This window comes from Micromesistius poutassou (genome assembly GCF_964030765.1).
Source record: "Micromesistius poutassou genome assembly, chromosome: 3".
NCBI classification, from domain to species: domain Eukaryota; kingdom Metazoa; phylum Chordata; class Actinopteri; order Gadiformes; family Gadidae; genus Micromesistius; species Micromesistius poutassou.
The window spans coordinates 11,318,289-11,340,075 of NC_140273.1; the positions used below are offsets into that span (position 1 = coordinate 11,318,289).

At 42.6% G+C, this 21,787-nt stretch overlaps 1 protein-coding gene across 1 annotated transcript in view; it reads left to right on the forward strand.

Moving 5' to 3' along the window:
• lcor (ligand dependent nuclear receptor corepressor) overlaps positions 1 to 21,787 on the forward strand; it is a gene marked incomplete at both ends in the record, with an annotated part of 37,906 nt that overhangs the window by 430 nt on the left and 15,689 nt on the right. The window contains one exon of the mRNA XM_084465950.1: positions 20,498 to 20,563. Within this exon, the coding sequence (XP_084322076.1) occupies positions 20,498 to 20,563 (66 nt within the window). The remainder of the gene's footprint in view (positions 1 to 20,497; positions 20,564 to 21,787) is intronic.

The following is a 21,787-nucleotide window of genomic DNA, read 5'->3' on the forward strand; positions in this document are numbered from 1 at the left end:
TTATTTCATTGCTGTTTATTTATTGTAAGTAGGGCGTGTCACGTGTACAGATTGAGCTGCGGCTCCGCCAATCACGGCTCTCCGGTGGTCTCGGCGTGTGCGCGCTACGGTCTTATTTTTTTGGTGGGGGGAGGGCGCATTGCCTTCCCCCCTCCCCACCAACATTCCCCATCAAAAAAATAAGACCGAAGCGCGCACACGCGCAGGAGAGCGCCTTCCTCCAAACTGGAGCCGGAGAGCTTTGGCAGTGCGCGCTCCCGTGGTGCCCTCGAAAATCAGAGTGCGGGAGCGCGCATTGCTGCATTGGGGAAATGTCAGAGAGAATAATTTGGTATTTTAGGGGGAAGGTGGGGGATGTCGGCGGAAAACGCCTCTGTGCTACATCAGCGCTATGGAACAATGTAGGCTACTTAGTGTCGAGGCGAACCGTTTGCATTCCAACCCGCAACTCTACTGTGGAGATGTGTACACAGCTCATTATTTTTGATAAGCCAGTTTTCATCTTCTTGAGGTTCTTCATCGCCTTTCGCATAGACTGTGTGTGTGTGTGTGTGTGTGTGTGTGTGTGTGTGTGTGTGTGTGTGTGTGTGTGTGTGTGTGTGTGTGTGTGTTTGGTAGTGCAGTTGATACGCGATACGTTTGTTCAAAAAGTGTATTCGTGTTGTGAACCAGAACATATCGAGGAAATTATGAAACGCGAGGGCTGCTTCGTAACCTTCCGGAGCCTCTCGGATGATAATAACATCCGCGTGGAGCTGTTCGGCTTTTTCTTCTCCATACGTCTCTTAACCCCTCTTCCCGTCCCAACGTTTCATTAGCCCGCTCTAATCCGGCAGGGACGGTGTATTCTATGTTATTGCGAGATTATCACCCACTCTTCGCCTCTGATCCCTTAACCTCTCCTGTTTCCTCGGTTCAACCCCGCTCCTAATCTGGCTTTTATCGAAAACTCCCCCGGACGGACACATAGAGAGATAGATAGAGATAGAGAGGGAGAGAGATAGGGAGAGATAGATAGATATAGAGAGAGATATTGGAATGGAGAGAGAGAGAGAGAGAGAGAGAGAGATAGAGAGAGAGAGAGAGAGAGAGAGAGAGAGAGAGAGAGAGAGAGAGAGAGAGAGAGAGAGAGAGAGAGAGAGATGCGGCTTGAGATGTTTCGGGATAAATTTATATAGGTCCAGATGTTGTGTTTGACCTGTCACCCACTTAACCATCCAACCACTCCTAATGTTCGCGAAAACATTCCCTGAAAACATGAATATCTCCAGTTAAAATACAAATCCTATCATAATCCATTATATCTGATCCCTGTTGGACTACACACGTTCGCTGTGGTGGTGTATAAAAAAGTATAGCCTCCGGGCATATTTTAATGATCGTTGTAAATTGGCCGAGGTGCTGACTGAAAATTGGAAATTTAGGTGTAGCGAATTGGCCATATTTCAGCCAAAACCTGTGTGTGTGTGTGTGTGTGTGTGTGTGTGTGTGTGTGTGTGTGTGTGTGTGTGTGTGTGTGTGTGCGTGTGCGTGTGCTCGTACTTGAGGGTGTGTATGTGTATTTAGGTTACGCTCTATTTAAACATATTTTCACAACGCCGGGCTTTAGATAAGGAAAGCTGCTGGTTTTCCTTTAGAAAAGAAGCCCGCTCGCATGTGAATGGCGATTGTTTCTTCTAAAAGTCCTAATTTAGACTAAACGAAATCAAAATACCTTAAGTTAGGGATTGTTTTGTCAGTTAGGCCAATAACGTATTGGCCACCGGCCTCTCCTGAAACTCGTTTTTATTTAAGCAGATAATTAACATACTCACACTAGTTTATTTTTATAGTATCAACCACTGAATTGAATTGCAGTAATTCAAATCATTTGATAAATTTAATAAGTGCTGTTTAAATATATGTCTTAATTTAATTATTTACATTTACATAATAATAATAACATAATAACAACAAAACAACAATTTCTCAAAGCCCAAAATTAATCTTGGGAGAAACAGGAAAAGTATTTGCTGTGGATGTCGATAAAAATATTGCATCTGCGCTTGCACATGTGTGTTTGTGTTTGTTTGCATGTTTGCGTTCAAAATGTGTGTGTGTGTGTGTGTGTGTGTGTGTGTGTGTGTGTGTGTGTGTATGTGTTTTTCTTCAAAGTAAAAGCCCTCGGGTTGGGCTGCATCATAAGTGCAGGAGGAATTGGTTGTGTGTGACAGCAGAAAGGTTAAAGGTTTTCTATGCTATCAATGATTATAACCCTTCCCAAAGTCTATGAAGTCATACAGTAGGTACCTCTGTATGAATGAACCTGAGAGAGAGAGAGAGAGAGAGAGAGAGAGAGAGAGAGAGAGAGCGAGAGAGGAGGAAAGATAATATTTTATGCTGATTATTGATCGATAGCTGGATGAGTCCACTCATCAAGTCCACTTTATCATCTGTGCTCGCTGCTCTACTGCTCAGTTATCTACTATTTATGCTGTATCTCTACTGTATCTCTGCTATGCCTCTACTGTTTCACACACACACACACACAATTTCAGTTCTCTACTGTATCCCTAACTGTTCTTTATACTGTTCACTTCTGTTCTGTTCTCTGCTGGATCTTAGTTCCTAGTTCTGCTATCTGCAGTATCTCTGCAGTATATCTGCTCTTCTCTATTGTATCTCTACTCTTCTATACTGACGGTCAGACAGGGGTTAGTTCAGTAATGGGTGAATAGAGAGTGCCACACCATGCTGAAACTGGTCCTCTTCATTCTCCTCACCACTCTTTCATAAAGAGCCAAATACTGCAAAGATATGTGGAAAATGTGGAAAGATACACACACGGGCACACACATGATCACACATACACACACACACACACACACACACACATGCACATGCATGTGTGTGTGTGTGTGTGTGCTCTCTCTCTAGCACCCTTTTTTGCCCTCTCTCTCTCTCTGACTCCCTTTATCTCTTCATTATTCTGTCGGTCTTTTTGAATTTGTCCCTTTGCTAGTGACCAAAGTCCCTCCTATCCTTAAAAGCAATCTTTGTTCAGGGTGTCCCTAATTTTCTTACGCAAGTCTTTCTTCTGGGACTGTGTGTGTGTGCGTGTGTGTGTGTGTGTTTGTATGTGTGTGTGTGTGTGTGTGTGTGTGTGTGTGTGTGTGCATATGTGCATGCCCACCTTTGTGTGCAACCCAACGTGTGTCATAGTTCTCCGTCCTCAGACTTTTAACCCTCATTTTTGGTTTGTTAACCTTCCACACCTTTCACACACACACACACACACACACACACACACACACACACACACACACACACACACACACAGAAATGCACACTGTCCCAGGAAGCAACACTTGTGTAAGTAAATTAGGGGCACCCTTAACATAGATTGCTATTTAGGATAGGAGAGACTTTGGTCACTAGCAATAGTAGAGGACGTACACACGAGTGCACACGACACGTGCACATACGGGACATGTAGGAGGCAAGACATGGGGAGGCCCAGGAATGTTTGCTCTATTGCACTTCTCCATCCTCAGGAAATTCCTCCCAGTTATTCAGTGGTGGCTGCTTTGTGCAAAAGGTCCAGTTTGACCTTCCATATTTGAAGAAAATACTGTCATTGTGTGTAATCGTTCGCTTAGCACAGCACCCACCTTCATGTTTCCTCTGATATTCCTGAACGTATTCTGCATTTGTGTGTGTGTGTGTGTGTGTGTGTGCATGTGTATGTGTGGGTGTGTGTGCATGTGTGTTTCTGTGCAATTAAATTCTAACATAATGTACTTAAAAGTGTGCCTAATCGACGTGATTCCTTGATTTATTTAACCTAAAGCAATTGGTATCTATTACCAGGTGGCGCTAAGATACTTACAACTTGTTATATTTGATATATATATGATAAGAAACCTTAACGATGAAAGAGGCAATATTAACATGACGATATATCAGTGAGCAGGTTAGAGGGCGTACTTGGATTTCATTTTCATGAATATGATGTAAAATATGAATATTTATTCTGTCACATGTTGATTGTTGCAGAATAAAGCTAAGACCACAAATGAAAAAGTTAATACATACACACCTCCAGATCTCTCTGCACCAGAAGGCACTCCCATGCCTACCTGACCCGGTTCTATTCAAAGTTTTAAAAGGCAAAACCAAATGATCACACTCCCAATGCCCATGCAAAAGTTATTTGCATTGAAACAATTGAGAATTTCCCACTGGCCTTGGAAGTTTGTGAGTGTGTGTGTTGTGTGTGTGTGTGCGCATGCATGCATGCGTGCACATGTTTGTGTATGTTTGCGAGTATGTATGTGTGTGTGCCTGCGTGGGTGTGCGTTAGTGACTGCACCTCGCTGCCTGATAGAAAACAACAATGATCATCATCACATCATCATCTATATCTCCCCCAACCATCATATTCATGGTGGGGGTGGGGTGTGTGTGTGTGTTGACAGGGTTGGAGGGTGGATGTCACCCTGGTCATGTTTGTTCACAGACTCCATGACTCCCAGACATGCTGGTGGGCTCGGTTCTCCCGCTTCTTTAGTTTCCAAATGCTTGCTGGGAAATGAAGTCACTTGAAGGGGCTGTGGGGGGGATGGTGCCGGGGAGGAGAGAGAGAGCATGAAAAGGAGGCCGGGAAAGTGTGTGTTAGTGTTTTGAAAGCCCGGGAAGTCAAGACCAACGCCGATCATCAAAACGCACGGTGTGGAGTCAATGGACACTCATTTGCAATTCAAAACGAGGGCTGGAGCTCCTTTGTGGCAAGGCCTTGAGCAAGGGCTGTTTACAGAGAAACAAAGCAAATCGCTGCTTTAAACCATTCAGTGTCACCTCCACACTTTATAATCTGTCGTCTGCTTCGCTCTCAATACCAGCATTTGAAACAAAAGAAACGCCAGTTTGGAGGTTTCTCGACTCGCTTTGTCTCTATTTGCAGCAGTATCCATGTGGCCGCGGCAGTACTAGAAACTAACGACGGGACGTTAACGGGAGCTGTCAAATTGTGGGCCGGCTCTGGAGAGTTGGGAATGGGAGAATGAGGCCACATTTGCCAAATCCTTACTGCAATTTTCAGCATTGTCGAACGCAAGAGGCTAAAAGGTACATGCTGTTTACACTACATTAACTAAATACATAGGACATTACTTTTACTACGCTACACAATATTACTCACTGGCGCACACACGCGCACATACTCCTGAATAAGTAAACATGACAGGCTTAGCTCCGTGTCTTCGAGAGCTAGTTGTGTAGGACCAGGGGGATCCCCTGTGTGTGTGTGTGTGTGTGTGTGTGTGTGTGTGTGTGTGTGTGTGTGTGTGTGTGTGTGTGTGTGTGTGTGTGTGTGTGTGTGTGTGTGTGTGTGTGTGTGTGTGTGTGTGTGTGTGCGTGCGTGCGTGCGTGCGTGCGTGCGTGCGTGCGTGCGTGCGTGCGTGCGTGCGTGTGCACATCTGTGTGTGCATTTGTATGTGCTTCGATAAATTGCATTGCACAAAGCCTCCATGGACACACACACACACACACACACACACACACACACACACACACACACACACACACACACATGCATGCACATGTGCACATATGTGTCACCACTGGTTAGCTGTCAAACACGCCACGCTGCACATTCCAGCGGAAGGGAAGAAGGGAATGTCAATACAAGCATCAGAACTATTTAATTCCTGCTTCACATCCCTCTCCTTTCACACCTCAAGGCCACCGGAACCACACGGTGGCTTGTTGAAGATGTGGTAACAGGCAGGTCTGTTCCTTTGCAGTCGGTTCACTATTATTTTGTGGGGACAGGCAGTCACTAGCAGTATGTTCACTATTACTACTAAAATAAGTCATACTGAAGCACTGCTACCGGTACTTTAGTCATAGAGCAGACTCTTTTATGCAAAGAGACTTCCAGTATCCAGACACATGTCATCATGGAGCAGGTGGGGTCTGGGGGCGTCTTGCTCTTGGATGCGTACAGCGTTACAATGGACCTTGGGAATTGAACCCAGTATCATTTGGATTGGACTTGAACAGAAGTAAAAACTAACTTCTTTCCCCCCTCCTGCTGTCGGACCAGGCATTAATATACTTTCTTTGAATGGTATCGCATGAAATGAAGATCTTCACTTGTGATAAGTCCAGCAGTCTAAATTAATTCAGATAGGATGATATATGGGATGTAAGAGTTTCAATGTCGAGAAAGGAAAAACTACATTTAGTTTGATTCCACCCTAGATCATCATCATATCGTTGGATGTTATGTTAAGATCAGAATAGTATTATAAATGCCTTGGCTAATAATGGTATTGTGGCAATTTCCTGTTCCCTGTAATGAGTTATGTTTATGAATAATGTTTACATATCTCTGATTCCCAGTGCTACGCTGCAGTCAGGTGGTTAGTTAATTGTCCCACATGTTCTGAAATTAGAATGTTTTGTTAGAGCCGGATAGTTATTTAAAAACTTCTTTACAACTGAATATTTAAACAGTCTTATAACCCTTCTCCTCTCCTCCACTTCCCCTTTCATTTCCTTTCCTTTCTCTTTCCTCTAACAAAAATAAGTGTTTTTCTTCATGTTCATGTGTTTTTTTTTACATATATCCAGAAAAAAGCAAAAAGGGGCCTCTTATCTTGTGACTGTGTGTGTGTGTGTGTGTGTGTGTGTGTGTGTGTGTGTGTGTGTGTGTGAGAGAGTGTGTGCTTCTTTGAATTGGTCCTTGATGACCTTTGTAATCCTAAAGAATTTCATCCAATTGTTTTCTTTTTTCTCAACAGACCTGAGGTTTGTCACTGGGTCTTTGTATTGACATCATCAAAGGAATATACTTTATTAAAATAAGAAAGAACAACATAGAAAGTCAAGACACACACACATAATTAATTTATTTGGAATGACCAATACGTACAATGACACAGCATTCCAAATATTAATAAAGAGCCCATTTATGTCTCACACAGCAACACAAACACTGTGCAAGTACTTAGAGCCAAGCAAATCAGTTAACACACACACACACGCACGTTCAGGTGTGGTGAAGTGGTGTCCATGCAATATATCTCTCTCTGTCTTAATTGAGGCGTGGGAAGAAATGCAGTTTCCACTTGTTTTCGTGCTTTATTGGCATGGATAACATACATTTACATTGCCAAAGCACAAAAAGTAAAATAATGTAGTCTCTCTCTCAAAGACACAAACATGCTCACACTCACAGACACACACGTCTCACACACACACACACACACACACACACACACACACACACACACACACACACACACACACACACACACACACACACACACACAGTGTGTCACCAGCTCCCTGGTCGCTCCACCTTTGGACCCTGTGAGAGAACACACTATTTTAGTAGACAGGCTTTAAGGTATTTATAGGTGTTTACCTGTGTGTTCATTTGTATGTGTGTGTGTGTGTGTTAATATGTGTGTGTGAGGGAGTGTGATTGGGAGTGGGTGGTGTTCTCTTCCCACTCTTATCAGTAAAATCAACTTGATTGAGAACAAGTTGATTTTTTAGCAAGACAGCTGTTGCAGGGAATAAAACACATCTAAAAATACAACATTGATGAATGCTGTAGGTTAGGCTTTGGCTCAGAGTAAGTTAAGTAATTCATCTGAAACCCAAAAGCAAGAAGCATTTCTATTTGTACTCAGTTAACCTTTTATGGCTGAACAATGAATATGGCCCATAGAGGTATCGCTAATTACTTTCACGTTGAAAGCTATACCTCCTTTTAGAGTTATCAAGTCTTTAAAGAGTCTTTGTTGATTGACAGGTCTGTTGTGTTTCTCCTGTGGAAGTGCCCGCCACCTCCCCAGCTCACTTGACTAGTTCTCTGACAGTTAGTGTTTCTTAGCTCTCAACATAGCAGCTATCAAAACAACAAACTAAACAGGCTCAAAACGCTCCTTTAGCAGCCATGGGTGAAATGACGTTGGTGTTAAGAGTCAGTCAGTGAGTGCAATCTCTCATCGCCTCTGTCTTTCTCTCCGACTCTCTCTCTCCACTTCTCTCTACAGCTCTCTCTATCCACCTTTATCTCCCTCCCTCGCCATATTCTCACTCTCTCCATCTCTCTCGCCATCTCTCCATCTCTCTCTCTCTCTCTTTCTCTCATTCACTCTCCACCTCTCTACATATCTCTCACCCTCTCAATCTATCCCTCCCTCTCTCTCTCCAACTCTCACTCTCTACCTGGGGTGATTTCTGTTTCTTGCCTTCATCATCTTTTACTAAGAGAAGAATGGATCTCTTTCTCTCCTCGCTCTTTGGCATTGTCTTCAACTGTTTATTCTTCATCTTGTTTTGTTATTCTCTCCTTCACGGTTTCTTTCCTTTCTCCATGAGTAAAGAAAGAACGTTCAAGTCATATAGCATTCATAAAAATGATGTGTATTGTTCTTTACAGGAATACAATTTTAAAAGTATAGAATAGTCTTAATTTGTCTGTTGTAGAACTATTGTAGGACTTTTGAGGGATTATTCTATGACTATTTTACTGTATTATAGTGTTGTGTATTGTATTTGTTTGTTTTTAAGTTCACTTTGAGCATAGGTTTAGGTTCACACACACCCACAGAGTCATGTCTTGCAAACATATATTACATACTCGAATGAATTGAAATCTTTGTCTCTACAGCTATTTCCTGTTACTCTTCATGTGACAATCATATGATAACAAGAAACACACTCACACACACACACACACACACACACACACACACACACACACACACACACACACACACACACACACACACACACACACACAACTTTAGCTCATTATCTTAACATACATTTTTTTAAGTCTGCTCTATAAGTAGCCTCATGTTCCTCACATCCTACAATTACTATCTTTCTCTCTCTCTCTCTCTCTCTCTCTCTCTCTCTCTCTCTCTCTCTCTCTCTCTCTCGATTTCTCTATAGTGTTGTTTACTCTGTTTGTTAACTATCTGTAGTGTTTACTCTGTAGTGTTAAGTCTCTCTGTAGTGTTTACTCTGTAGTGTTAACTCTCTCTGTAGTGTTAACTCTCTGTAGTTTTAACTCTCTCTGTAGTGTTAACTCTCTGTAGTGTTAACTCTCTGTAGTGTTTACTCTGTAGTGTTAACTCTCTGTATTGTTAACTCTGTAGTGTTAACTCTCTCTGTAGTGTTAACTCTCTCTGTAGTCTTTACTCTGTAGTGTTAACTCTCTGTATTGTTAACTCTGTAGTGTTAACTCTTTCTGTAGTGTTAACTCTCTATAGTGTTAACGCTCTGTAGTCTTTACTCTGTAGTGTTAACTCTCTCTGTAGTCTTTACTCTGTAGTGTTAACTCTCTGTAATGTTAACTCTCTGTAGTGTTTACTCTGTAGTGTTAACTCTATGTAGTTTTAACCCTCTGTAGTGTTTACCGTGTAGTGTTAACTCTCTGTAATGTTAACTCTCTGTAGTGTTTACTCTGTAGTGTTAACTCTATGTAGTTTTAACCCTCTGTAGTGTTTACTGTGTAGTGTTAACTCTCTCTGTAGTGTTTACTCTGTAGTGTTAACTCTATGTAGTTTTAACCCTCTGTAGTGTTTACTGTGTAGTGTTAACTCTCTCTGTAGTGTTTACTCTGTAATAGTGATCGACCGATATTCACGTTTTTTACGTGTATCGGCATCGGCTGATTTCTTTTGCATATTTTCTTTCCCGGCATGATATACAGACAGTTCAATACATGTTCCTTTTTTAAATTGAGACTTGTAACATTTGTTTTCATCATTGTGTCATTTTTATGATGTAAATTGAGGGAGCAAAAGCAGTATCGGCTCCAAATATCAGCTCAAGAAAATCAGTATCAGTCTTCGGCTAAGGCTGATGAAAAAAAACGTTATCGTATCGGCCCTAAAAAAATCCATATCTGTCGATCCCTACTCTGTAGTGTTAACTTGCCCAGCAATGCTCTGTAGTGTTTTCTCTGTAGTGTTAACTCTCTCTGTTGTATTTACTCTGTAGTGTTTACTCCCTCTGTAGTGTTTACTCTGTAGTTTTAACTTGCCCAGCAATGTTAACTTTTTAGTGTAAACTCCCTCTCTTGTCTTATCGCCATAGTGTTAACTAAATGAGTTAACTATCTCAACTTATCTCGGACATCAATCAAAAGAAGATGGATGACATACTTTGTTTCTGTTTTTTTTGTTTAAATAATTGTTCCTCTATGTATGTGTGTGCGCCTCAGGGAAAAAGTGGATCAGCGGTACTTGATTGTATTTGAAGCTTGTGTGTGTGTATGTGCATGCATTAAGGAATGTAAGGAATTAAGGAATGTCAGAAGTCTCTTGTGTGTGTAGTAACCTGTCCTTTTCAAATATGTGTTTCAGTGTCATGTGTTTCAGTGTCAAACAAAAGAGACATGCCTGCACACACCCTCAGAAATTACGGATTATCCAATCGTGTATGTTATACAATTAATGTATAGTTTATAGTAAAATGCACACTTTTGTAAACAATGCTAAACATAACTGTTATTATGATTATTCTGATCACGATTATTTTTACTATTAATATTCTGATTATTATTCTAATTATCATTATATTTATAATAATTCTTACTATTATCATTATCAATATTATTATTGTTATTATTTTTATCAATATTGTTATTATTATTATTATTATCATTGTCATTATCATGTTGTTGATAGCCAATAAATCCTTGATGGATGGGTGGTTAGAGGTCGAGCTGTTTAACTCAGACAACATGCTCCCATACTAACTGCTGTTTCCCTCACAATGGTAAAAACAATGGCCCTCATGAAAACACCTCGCTTGTTAATCGCAGCACAGGGACTGTTTGCAATGTGCCAGCTGAATTTTGGTGTGTGTGTGTCTGTATGAGTGTATGCGTGTGTGTGTGTGTATATGTGTGTATGTGTGTGTGTATGTGTATATGTGTGTATCTGTGTATGTGTGTATGTACATGAGTGTGCATGGTTCCATGTGTATACATGTGTGTGTCAATGTGTGTGTGGGTGAACACAGAGTGGACACTTCTTCTCTGTGAATCACTCATTTACTCTTTCATATTCTGTCGACGTGCGTTGTGCCGCCATTACCTGTTTCCTTAGAGTCCTGCTTCCCTCCGCTGTGGGTGTTCAACCTGGGAAGATAACTAACTAGGAACAAGATAAACAAAATAGAAACAGAATAAGCAAGTGTTCAGGGAAGGGTTGCTTCAGTTTTGCTTCCTGTCCGTACGCATTTGAGGGGAACCGTGAGGGAACACGGAATCATCCATCTTTAACTATCTTTAAGGTTATATTGGTAAGGTTTGAGAGCAAAGAGAGAGCAGAAGAGAGAAACATAAGTTTACATTACATACATTCTGTTGCCGTGGAGAAGTGTTGTGTGTTTCCTGTCCCCATGATTGACATGCAATATAAACTCTTCAATCAAATCAAGGAAGAGATTCTTTGATTGGTCAGAAATTAGCCGGGTGAGGTGTAAATTGTAAAAAGTCTCATACAGCGGCATACACAATCACCTAGAAACCGATATTCTCACAGCGCATTTCACTCTCTTATAGCTAAGGAGTGACCGTGGCCTTTCGAACATATTGCATTAAAATAAACGCTCTTACAGCACCTTTTACTGCTATTGACACAAAGATGATCCTATCCTAATCATTTTGTTAATGCTGTTCATTAGTATTCTCTTTATATCTCAGCTTCCTAAAAAATCCTTTGATTATCTAATTATTAATATCACAATTATTACTATTATGACTATTATTATTATCATCATCATCATTATCATACAGATCTCTAAGCACATCTCTAATTACCTCACCGTCAACAAGAAAACACATGGATGCCTCACGGCTTTTTCATTTTCCTTATTGTTGTTTTCTTTCACGTTATTCTTTGAAACTTTTGTATCAATGGGATTCACTCTCCCTGCCGTCCCCTCCCCAGTGTGCGGTGCCGTCATTACCTGATTCCTTGAGCCCGGGGCCTCCGGGGCCCCTCGCGTTAAGACAGATAATGAGGGTTGGACGCGAGGCGGCCGCTCTGTGGCTCGGCGCCTCTTTGATGCTAACGAGGGGATTCAGCGCGCTGTTGCCGGCGTCGTGCCACACAGCCGCGCCAGCGCCTGGCTGTGTGGTACCTGCACAGAGAGCTTTGTAACGGACACCAGACGGCAGCCGTGCAGCTGAGCCTCGCCCACACAGGGGAGGAGGAAAACACACCCTCAGTACACAGTCCTTGGGGCCTGCACGGCCCCCATGAGGCCCTCACCCCCCTGGCCGTTTTATCCACCTCGACCCCTGAAGCGTCCGCAGACCCGTGGGGTGCTTTAAGGTGCAAGGACGCCCGTCTCCCCGCTTTATGCTTCTCGTCACCTCTCCTCGCCGCAGCTTCCCTTTTCCTCCTCTCCTCTCCTCTTTACTTCCTCCTTCCCTCCACTCCTCCCTTTCTCTCCACCCCTCCACACCTCCCTTTCTCTCCACCCCTCCACTCCGCCTCTTCATCCCTCCTCCCTCTCCACTCTGAGAAGTATCAATAGTTGGGTGTTTTTCAGTTTCAGGTGGTGTATCCACAGCAGGGCTGTGGTTTTAAATGCACAGCGACCTCTCTCAAACAGCTGCACTTGTGCTGTGGAAAAAAGACTGAGAACGCAGTGCGCAGTGTTTAAGTGAATGAAAGGGATTTCTGGAGACTGGCCTTTCCTTGTGGGGGTGAAGGTTTTATGCTGCTTAGCCTGATCAGGAATGCCGAAAATATATTCATTACTCTTTTTATAACCTTTTCTCACGGGCGGAGAACATTAGAACACCAGGTTGGCTGTGAGGGGGCGTTGGGTTTCAGGTGGCCACTTAATAATTCAATAAGACGCAGAGAAGCAGATACACCTTGGCCTTCCTTTATTCCATTGCTTATTAAAAAATTGTTTCACCTTTTATGAAATGGGAACGAATTCAGGAATAGAATGAGCAATAATATAAAGCAAATACCTGGACATAGTATATTTTTTTAATTTGAATTCCCCTGACAAAATAGGGTTTGAAGTGGGTTTTAATAACGACATGGTCCTTTCCCTTTCCTTGAGAAAACATACAAATGCTAAAGTACCGTTCACTGCAGCTTCTTTGTGGCTTCACAACAAAAAGCCCTTTGAGAATATAGCTCTACCAAAATAAAGCTCTAGTAAAATAGAGCCCTAAAACAATAAGAGTATAGCTCCACTCAAATAGAGCCCAGACTGATTACAGCTCTACTAGAATACATCTCTGCTAGAATAGAGCCCTAACATAATATAGCTCTATTCGAATAGCTCCCAAAGAGAAAAGAGCCCTAAGAGAATAGATTCCTTGGAGAATATGGCTCTACTAGAATATATATCTTAGACAGCAGAGCCAGGAGAATAGAGCCATACAAGAGAGAGCCCTCGAGGTGCTTGCACACTTCCCCAAGGATTAGCATCAAGCCCAACCAGTAGGGGGTTGTTGGTTGTCGTCGGGTGAAATCTTGTTTTGTCGTTGGTGATCATCCCAAATGAGCGTTGACTAACTTTAGCCAACATTCTAATGTTGAATATCTGTGTTTCTTTTGGGAAATGTGTGAATGCTTTCAGAGAATATAATCCTAAGAGATTCCTATGAGATTAAAGCAATATTAGAACAGAGCCCTATGTATTTTTTCCTTTCTTATTAAACATTATAAAGTATGTGTTTTTTAGGCTTGTCATGCCAGGTTGATTACCTGCTTGTCTATGGTTGTTTATCTTTGTGAGTGTGAGGTGTGTTGTCTCTTGGAACTGGAAAGGTGTCCTACTTGCCCAAGGGCACTCCAACAGGGCAGGCAGCACTGTTCACAAGTAATACTGAGCTAATCCTGTCTCTTAATGACTGAACGGATGGGGTTGAGTCTCTCTCTCTGTCTATCTGTCTCTCTCTTTGGGTCTTCCTCTCGTCCCTGGCTAGCTCAGAGATAACAAGATAATGAGACATGAGTAATTACAACATAGATGTTGTAAGAATTATTTATAAAGAATGATAGAATTATAAAGAATTAATTATAAAGACAGATTTACACTAGAATTATATAAAATTCTTTATAAGAAATTATTATCAATTATGTAGGCTTATATATTATGATTAATATAGAATTATATAGAATCAGATAGAATAACAAATGATTTATACAATATAGAATTAAATGGAATTATATATACTTATATAGGATATATATACATATATATATATATATATTTATATATATATATATATATATATATATATATATAATAAAGTTATGTAGAAAGATCTGCAGTATATAGAATTATGTAGAATTGTTAAAATAAAATTGTATAGAATTATAAAGTAGGATTTTTATAAACATACAGAATTATTAACAATTGGGCTGCCTTTCATTGTAAGGATGGCCGTGAGTTGGCTTAAACATAAACATAGCATTGCATTGTCCACATCAATATCCGGCTCAACTTTATGCTTGTGTGTGTGTGTGTATTTGTGTGCGATTTTATTCTTCACCTTTGATCCATTTTCTTTTCTTTACTTTCTTTGTGAAGGAAAAATTTGTTGCTGTTGCATGTAAAGATCTCTCTGCAATGCAATCAGGCTTGGTAGCAAAGGTCCATCAAGGTCAAACCTTTGTTACCTATTTATTCCATGAAACAGAATGGTAAGCCATTGTGCGATTTTAGAATCTATTTACATTTCATGTGCAAACCAGACTTTCTTTAGACCTTGTAGGGGACTGCAAGTGCTGTCCCAGCCTTGACTTGACGTACGAGACTTGTTGCAGATAATCAAGGTGGGCTGTTTCAACAGCTTAATCCTTAAAGATCCCATGGCATGCTACTTTATGAATGCTTTTATATAGCTATTAGTGGGCCCCTAATACAGTACTTGAAGACGTTCAAGAAATTCAGTCTTGGTGCAGAATTACAGCCAGCCAGTCCCACAATCAGTTCCACAAAGTGCCGTTTTTTAGAGGCGGGTAAAGGTGGAGGGTGGGGGTGTGGCCTTGAGCAGCTTGCGGGCACTAGTGTTTACAGTGGATGTATCGCAATGGCGAGGCACCCACAGCTTTTGGCCGTGTTCTGTAAATATTCTAGAACACTCCGGGTGCTCCGTCGGGAGTCCTGGAGCTCTATAACTAAATTATATCATACTATACATAGATATCAATATCATATAATATATTATCACGGCCAAAATCTGTGTGCGCCTCCAGACGATATTATGAATCTCAAACGACTGCATTGGGTTCTCAGACGGGGTTCTTCCACTTCCACATCAATCTGAAGTAGACTGAACCGCGACATGGAGGAGAACGGGATTGTTGCCTCGGCGCGGGCAGCGGGGCTCCGGCGGGAGACAGTCGCTGGCAACAATCCCTTTCTCCTCCATGTCGCGGTTAATGTAATGTACAAAGCCAAAGTTCCTTTCCCCCAATTCCTTCTCAACCATGGCTGAGATAACACCCACTACGAGTCTCATTGTGGAAATACCAGAGACGTCAGAGAACCCGACGCAGTCGTCTTTTCACCAAATGCAAGCTTTACGCAAGCTTGCCTTATTGTGTTGCGTGTTATATGCCATAACACCAACAGCAGAACGGTTATCCAAATAACAAAGAAGTGTACAACACTTGCGTTATAGTGTTTTTATTCACACACACACACACACACACACATATGTGGCGCTCGCACGGTCGTAGCTCATGGTCTCATTGGCGGGCCAAATTCTCTGGGTGGGCAAAGCAGAGAAAGGTGAGGTAACTTGGCCCCTTATGACGACATATGGGGCCAAACTCTTTCAAAGGCGGAGCAGGATACCTGGTGCTCGTTTTACACCTAACGCCATTTCTAGCTACTGGGGGACCATAGGCAGGCTAGGGGAACTCATATTAATGTGAGAAAACCTCATAAAGTGAAATTTTCATGCCATGGGACCTTTATAAGGTTTGTTCAGGATTTTGTATTTTTGTCATTTTGAGATCCTTCCCGGGGTAAAGCAAGAGCAGTGAGACGACTTTTTGCCAATCAGTTCTGTGCCGGTGACATTAGCTCGCTAAGGTGAATTCCAGAATAACCATTTCTTCTTCCCAAATCAGTTGTATTGCTATTGTTGGGGCGGTAATGGGAAAATTCAATTTTCACATTCTGCTCTACCTGCCCTTTATGGTATGTGGCATGTGCCTGCACCTGTATTATTGTGCAGAACCTAGCAGAAGTAAATAGATGAATGTTTGCATTATCTGGAAGGTATAAAGTATATAGAGTTGTGGAGCTAATGCTCAAGGCCAACCGTCTGACTACGTACAGGGGGGATCACTCTGTTCTCTCTCTGCTCCGTTCTTCTCTCCTCTCCCTTTACCCTTCGTTTTCTGTCCTTGCCTCCTTATCTCCTTTCACCTCCCCTTACCTCCTAGTCTCCTCCCCTCTCCTCTCTATTCTCCTCTGTCCTCATCTCCTCTCTCCTCCTCTCCTCTTTTTTTTCCTCTGTCATCCTATCCTCTCCCCTCCTCCCTCCTCCTCGCTCCTCTGCTCTCTCCTCCTTCTCCTCTCTCCTACTCCTCCTCTCTCCTCCTCCTCCTCTCCCCTCCTCCCTCCTCCTCCTTCTCTTCCTCCTCTCTCTTCTCCTTGTCCTCCTCTCTCCTCCTCTCTCCTCCTCTCTCCTCGTTCCTCCTCCTCCTTGCTCCTCCTCCTCCTCGTTCCTCCTCCTCCTTGCTCCTCCTCCTCCTCGTTCCTCCTCCTCTCTCCTCCTTCTCCTCCTCCTCCTCGTTCCTCCTCCTCGCTCCCTCCTCCCTCCTCCTGCTCCCTGCTCCTCCTCCTCCTCTCTTCAGGTGGGGTATTGATTGGTCCCGGGTCTGGCTGGGTGCGCAGGTCGAAGCTTATGCTAAATTATTCATGCTTCATACTGTTCTATATATAGCCATGACCCAGTGGACACAGAGACAAACAAAATACCAAAAACATTTCAGCAGGCTGGCACACACACACGCGCACGCACGCACGCACGCACGCACACACACAGACACACACACACACACACACACACACACACACACACACACACACAAACACACGTATGCACACAGAAACTAAGAAATAAAAAAAAAAACACAGGCACACTTTCACACTTTCTCTTTCTCTCTCCCTCTATATCCCTCCCCGTCTTATATCCAGGCCTTGGACCCTCCTAACTTCACCTCCACCCCCAAGCCGCTACCTGACCCATCAAGGAAAATATCGATCCAAATGAAATAAATATTGAGCCAGCGTTATATAAATCCTGTTTTCTCTCAGCTGATTTGGGCTTCATTCCCCGTGGCTGCATGGATCCCCTTTGTGAGGAATGGTGGGGGGTAGGGCTGTATGTGTGGTGTGTCGGGTGTATGTATTCAGATATGAAGCATTGGGGGAACAGGGCGGTATTTTTTAGGGACAAGGCTGTATTTGTAAGGACCATATTTGTGGGGGCAGGACTGTATTTCTTCGAACAAGGCTGTATTTGTGGGGACAGGACTGTATGTGTAATGACAGGACTATATTTGTGGGGACAGGGCTGTATCTGTAATGACAGGACTATATTTGTGGGGACAGGGCAGTAGTTGTGGGGGCATGGCTGTATTCGTGGGGACAGGGCGATAGTTGTGGGGGCAGGGCAGTAGTTGTGGGGGCAGGGCAGTAGTTGTGGGGGCAGGGCAGTAGTTGTGGGGGCAGGGCTGTATTTGTGTGGTGTATCTGTATGTGTGATGTGTGATACTATTGTCCAGATAAGGAGCTAGCCAACAGGCTAGCTTACTGTTTCAGATGAGAGCTGTTGTTGTGGGAAGGTACAGCAGCATAACATCTTGGTCTTGTGATTTCAGTGTGTATGAACGTGTCATAAATGTTAACATGATTGCGTGTGTGCGATAGTTTGTGTGTGTGTGTGTGTGTGTGTGTGTGTGTGGGGGGGGGTTGGTGTTCATATATGATCATTTCTGAATGTGTGCTTGTGTGTGTTTGCTTGTGTGTGTGTGTGTGTGTGTGTGTGTGTATGCGTGCTTGCATGCATGCTTGCATGTGTGTGAGTGTGTGTATTTTGGTGTGTGGATGGTATGTCATATTGTTTATAACTGACCATTGATATTGCTCGACGATGGAACCAAAATTAACCAATATCGATATCGGGCACATTAAGGGCACATGCCTATATGCTCTTAATGTGCCCTATGTGAAGTCATGTGTTCATATATGTGTGTGTGTGTGTGTGTGTGTGTGTGTGTGTGTGTGTGTGACCATGTCCGTGTGCATGCGCATGCATGTGTGTGCTTTTAGGCATTCAGAGTGACGTAACTAATGACCTACATTCTGCCACTTTTTGCATTGAGCCTGCAAGGTATTTTCTTCCACCATTATCTCATCCAGCCAATCACATCACTCATCTCACCCCTCCAGTCACATCAAAGCCTGCTCCAAACCAACCACAAACCTAGCTCAACTCTCAAGATCTTTCTCTTCCTCTTTCTCTTCCTCATCTAAAATAAATACAAATAATTCTGTGTTGTTGCTGAAAGGCAACCATGTTATTTCCTCTCCTTATCTGCTCTTTCCTTTCCTCTTCTCTGTTCCTCCCTTCAAATATTTGATTTCTTCCTCTCTCCTCTCTCCTCTCTCCTGTCTCCTCTCTCCTCTCCCCTGCTCTCCTCTCCCCTGCTCTCCTCTCTCCTCTCTCCTCTCTCCTCTCTCCTCTCCCCTGCACTCCTCTCTGCTCCCTCTTCCTCTCTTATCTGTTGTTGTTCATCTCTCTTTTGCCCTGCCCCCCTCCTCTCCTCTCTTCTCCTGTCCTCTCCTCTCATAGTTTCACTGTGTTGTGGCAGAAGCTCTGCTGTGTGCGTATAACGCAAATTGAACCATGAATTCCTGGTTCTGCATCCTAGTTAGTTGTGGCTGACTTGAAAGGAGCAGCCTGTTTTCTCCCTCTGCTGTATCCTACCATGTTATTGCCATTGAGGGAGGAGTGTGTATGGGGGGGGGGGGGGGGTAGGGGCAGAATTTGAATATTTTGAAAACAAATCGTGGAAGTTATCTATGGCGGCTTTGTCTGAAGCATGAACTCGCACGTACAGATTTTATGGAAGTTTGTGATTTGGGATTGGGGGGTGTGTGTGTGTGTGTGTGTGTGTGTGTGTGTGTGTGTGTGTGTGTGTGTGTGTGTATGTGAGACTGACACAGATGGGGAGAGAGTTACGTTACTTCCCTGAAATCCTTTGCACTGTGAAGTTTGATAAAATCCCAGCCGAATATAGAAAATCAGTTTAGATACCATGCTGGCGGACAGAGGGGCCTGGTGAGGGGGTTGTGGGTTGTTGCCCTCAACGAGGGCAATGGAGCAGAGATACTCCACTATATAATCTATATTAATAAGTTAATATTTAATGGACCATATATTTTGTAAGTGCTGTGGTTCCAGTGTGTTCTTTGTTATTTTTTGTTATTACCAAGAGCCTGTGTGTGTGTGTGTGTGTGTGTGTGTGTGTGTCCGTATTTGTGTGTGTTTTTGTGCATGTCTAAGTGTGTGTCTGTGTTTGTGTGTGTGTAAGAGGTTAAGGATAACACTTATTCCTGTGTTTTTGTAACTGAACACAAATGTAGATTCAGCGTCTTCATATCCTCTCTCTCCTCCCTCTTTCTCCATTATCTCTATATCGCTCTCCTCCCTCTCCGTTCTCTCACTCTCCTATTTCCTCTCCCTTCCTTTCCTCTCTGTCCATCTCTCGATATTTCTCTCTCGCTCTCCTCCTCTTTAATCTCTCCCTCTCTCCATCTTTCCCTCTCGCTCCACCGTTCCCTCTCTTTCTCTCACTCTCTCCGTTTCACTCTCCCCTTCTCTCCCCCTCCCCATCATTCTCTCTCTTGTGTAATTGGACGGAGATAGGGGAGAAAATCTGCTACATGTATTTGTGTTTCTGGAGACATGGTTGCCAGGCAACAGCAGATCTGCGGTATTTATAGTTTATGAAAAGATGAGTGGCGTTACCTGGCTGTGATATTAGGTAAAGCAGCAATTTGCTCTTAAAGAGCCGGTAAGAAAATCTAAAGACGAAATCCAACAGTGGAGAGAAAGTTTTTTGTTTGGTGTCAATGAGTTTGTGTGTGTGTGTGTGTGTGTGTGTGTGTGTGTGTGTGTGTGTGTGCGTGTACATGTGTGTGCGTGTTATCTGTATGTGTGTGTGTGTGTGTGTATGTTTGTTTATGATTACACATTTTAATCCCTCTACGTGAACTATTTTTTTTATTTTACGATATCAAAAGCTTTGTGTGTGTGTGTGTGTGTGTGTGTGTGTGTGTGTGAAAGGTCATGCCGACACAAGTTCCTATGTGTCAGTAAGTGCTCCGTGTTGAAATGTGTATCTGTGGTGTGGCTCATGGCGCTGTGTTCATGGATCTATGAGGTGACACTAAAGACACACCCCTGTTTCCTCCTCAGGGTTCGAGAGCATCCTGGAAGGCTTGTTTGGGTCCGGACTAATCGACAACATCCCCCTCTTTCAAGGTAACCCTCTCCCATAATGTAGTCTGAAGCACTTAAGCAACTTAAGCAACTGAAAATGTACAACAAACATTTACATTGCCAAAGCAGTTTAAAATGTAGACTAAAGGGAAAATGTGCAATACACAATTATAAATAAATATATTATTACAATAGAAAACAATTCAATAGAATAACATAAGACAGAAGTGTCTTACAAAGTATAAATCTGTATGAATCTCTCTCTCTTGCTCTCTCTCTCTCTCTCTCTAAGGAAAATAGGTCATTTTGGCATGGGTCTAAGTCATGTGACACCTCCCCCAACTGACTTGAGGCATATTTAGAATTGATTGTGTTATTTGTGACACACACATACATAACACACACTCACCGGACACACACAGACAAACGTACGCACACACTTTTGTCTAATTTGATAGATAAAGTTGAACATGCTAATAAAAGTTTCTATGTTTTATTAGCACTTGACTCTGTTACTTTAATCACCTGTTTAATTAAGTAATGTTCTAGTTCCGCAGTCGAAACACGTCTAACCGGAGCTGGATTTACAATTACACGTATGAATGTATAATTGGTGCCCACGATTAGAATTAGACCAAAGTGAGTCAGTCTTAATAGGATGTACAATACAAAGTACAGGTTGGCACAAGTACAAAAATACCAAATTGTTTGTATAAATATATTATTATTATATAATTTTTTTTCAAAACAATTTATTTTCCTGCTACTGTGAGTTGCACTCAATCTTCAAATCTACACCTTCAAACAACATTCGCATTGAGTACTTTGGTTCGGAATTCGCACTTTATAAAAAGTGGACTTTTAAGCCTCTACGAAGGTTGAATGTGTTACTGGAAAGTGCACACATATGTTTTGAGATGCACATGGCCACAAGGCCATCTGTGACAACAGAGCATTTTGGGACCTTTAAGCACTCACACACACGCACACGCACTCGCCCACACACACACACACACGTACACATTCACGGGCACATGCATGAAGACGTTACATGTAGATCCATAATGTTGTTTTTCTGAAGGCTTCTACCCCATACATGATATTTACATGCAGGTACACACACACATACACACACACACACACACACACACACACACACACACACACACACACACACACACAGCTATGTTTAGTGTGGGATTTCATCTAATTGGTGGCCTCCCAGGGTATAGTGCGTGGACAGCAGGGTTGAACTAACTCATCTAA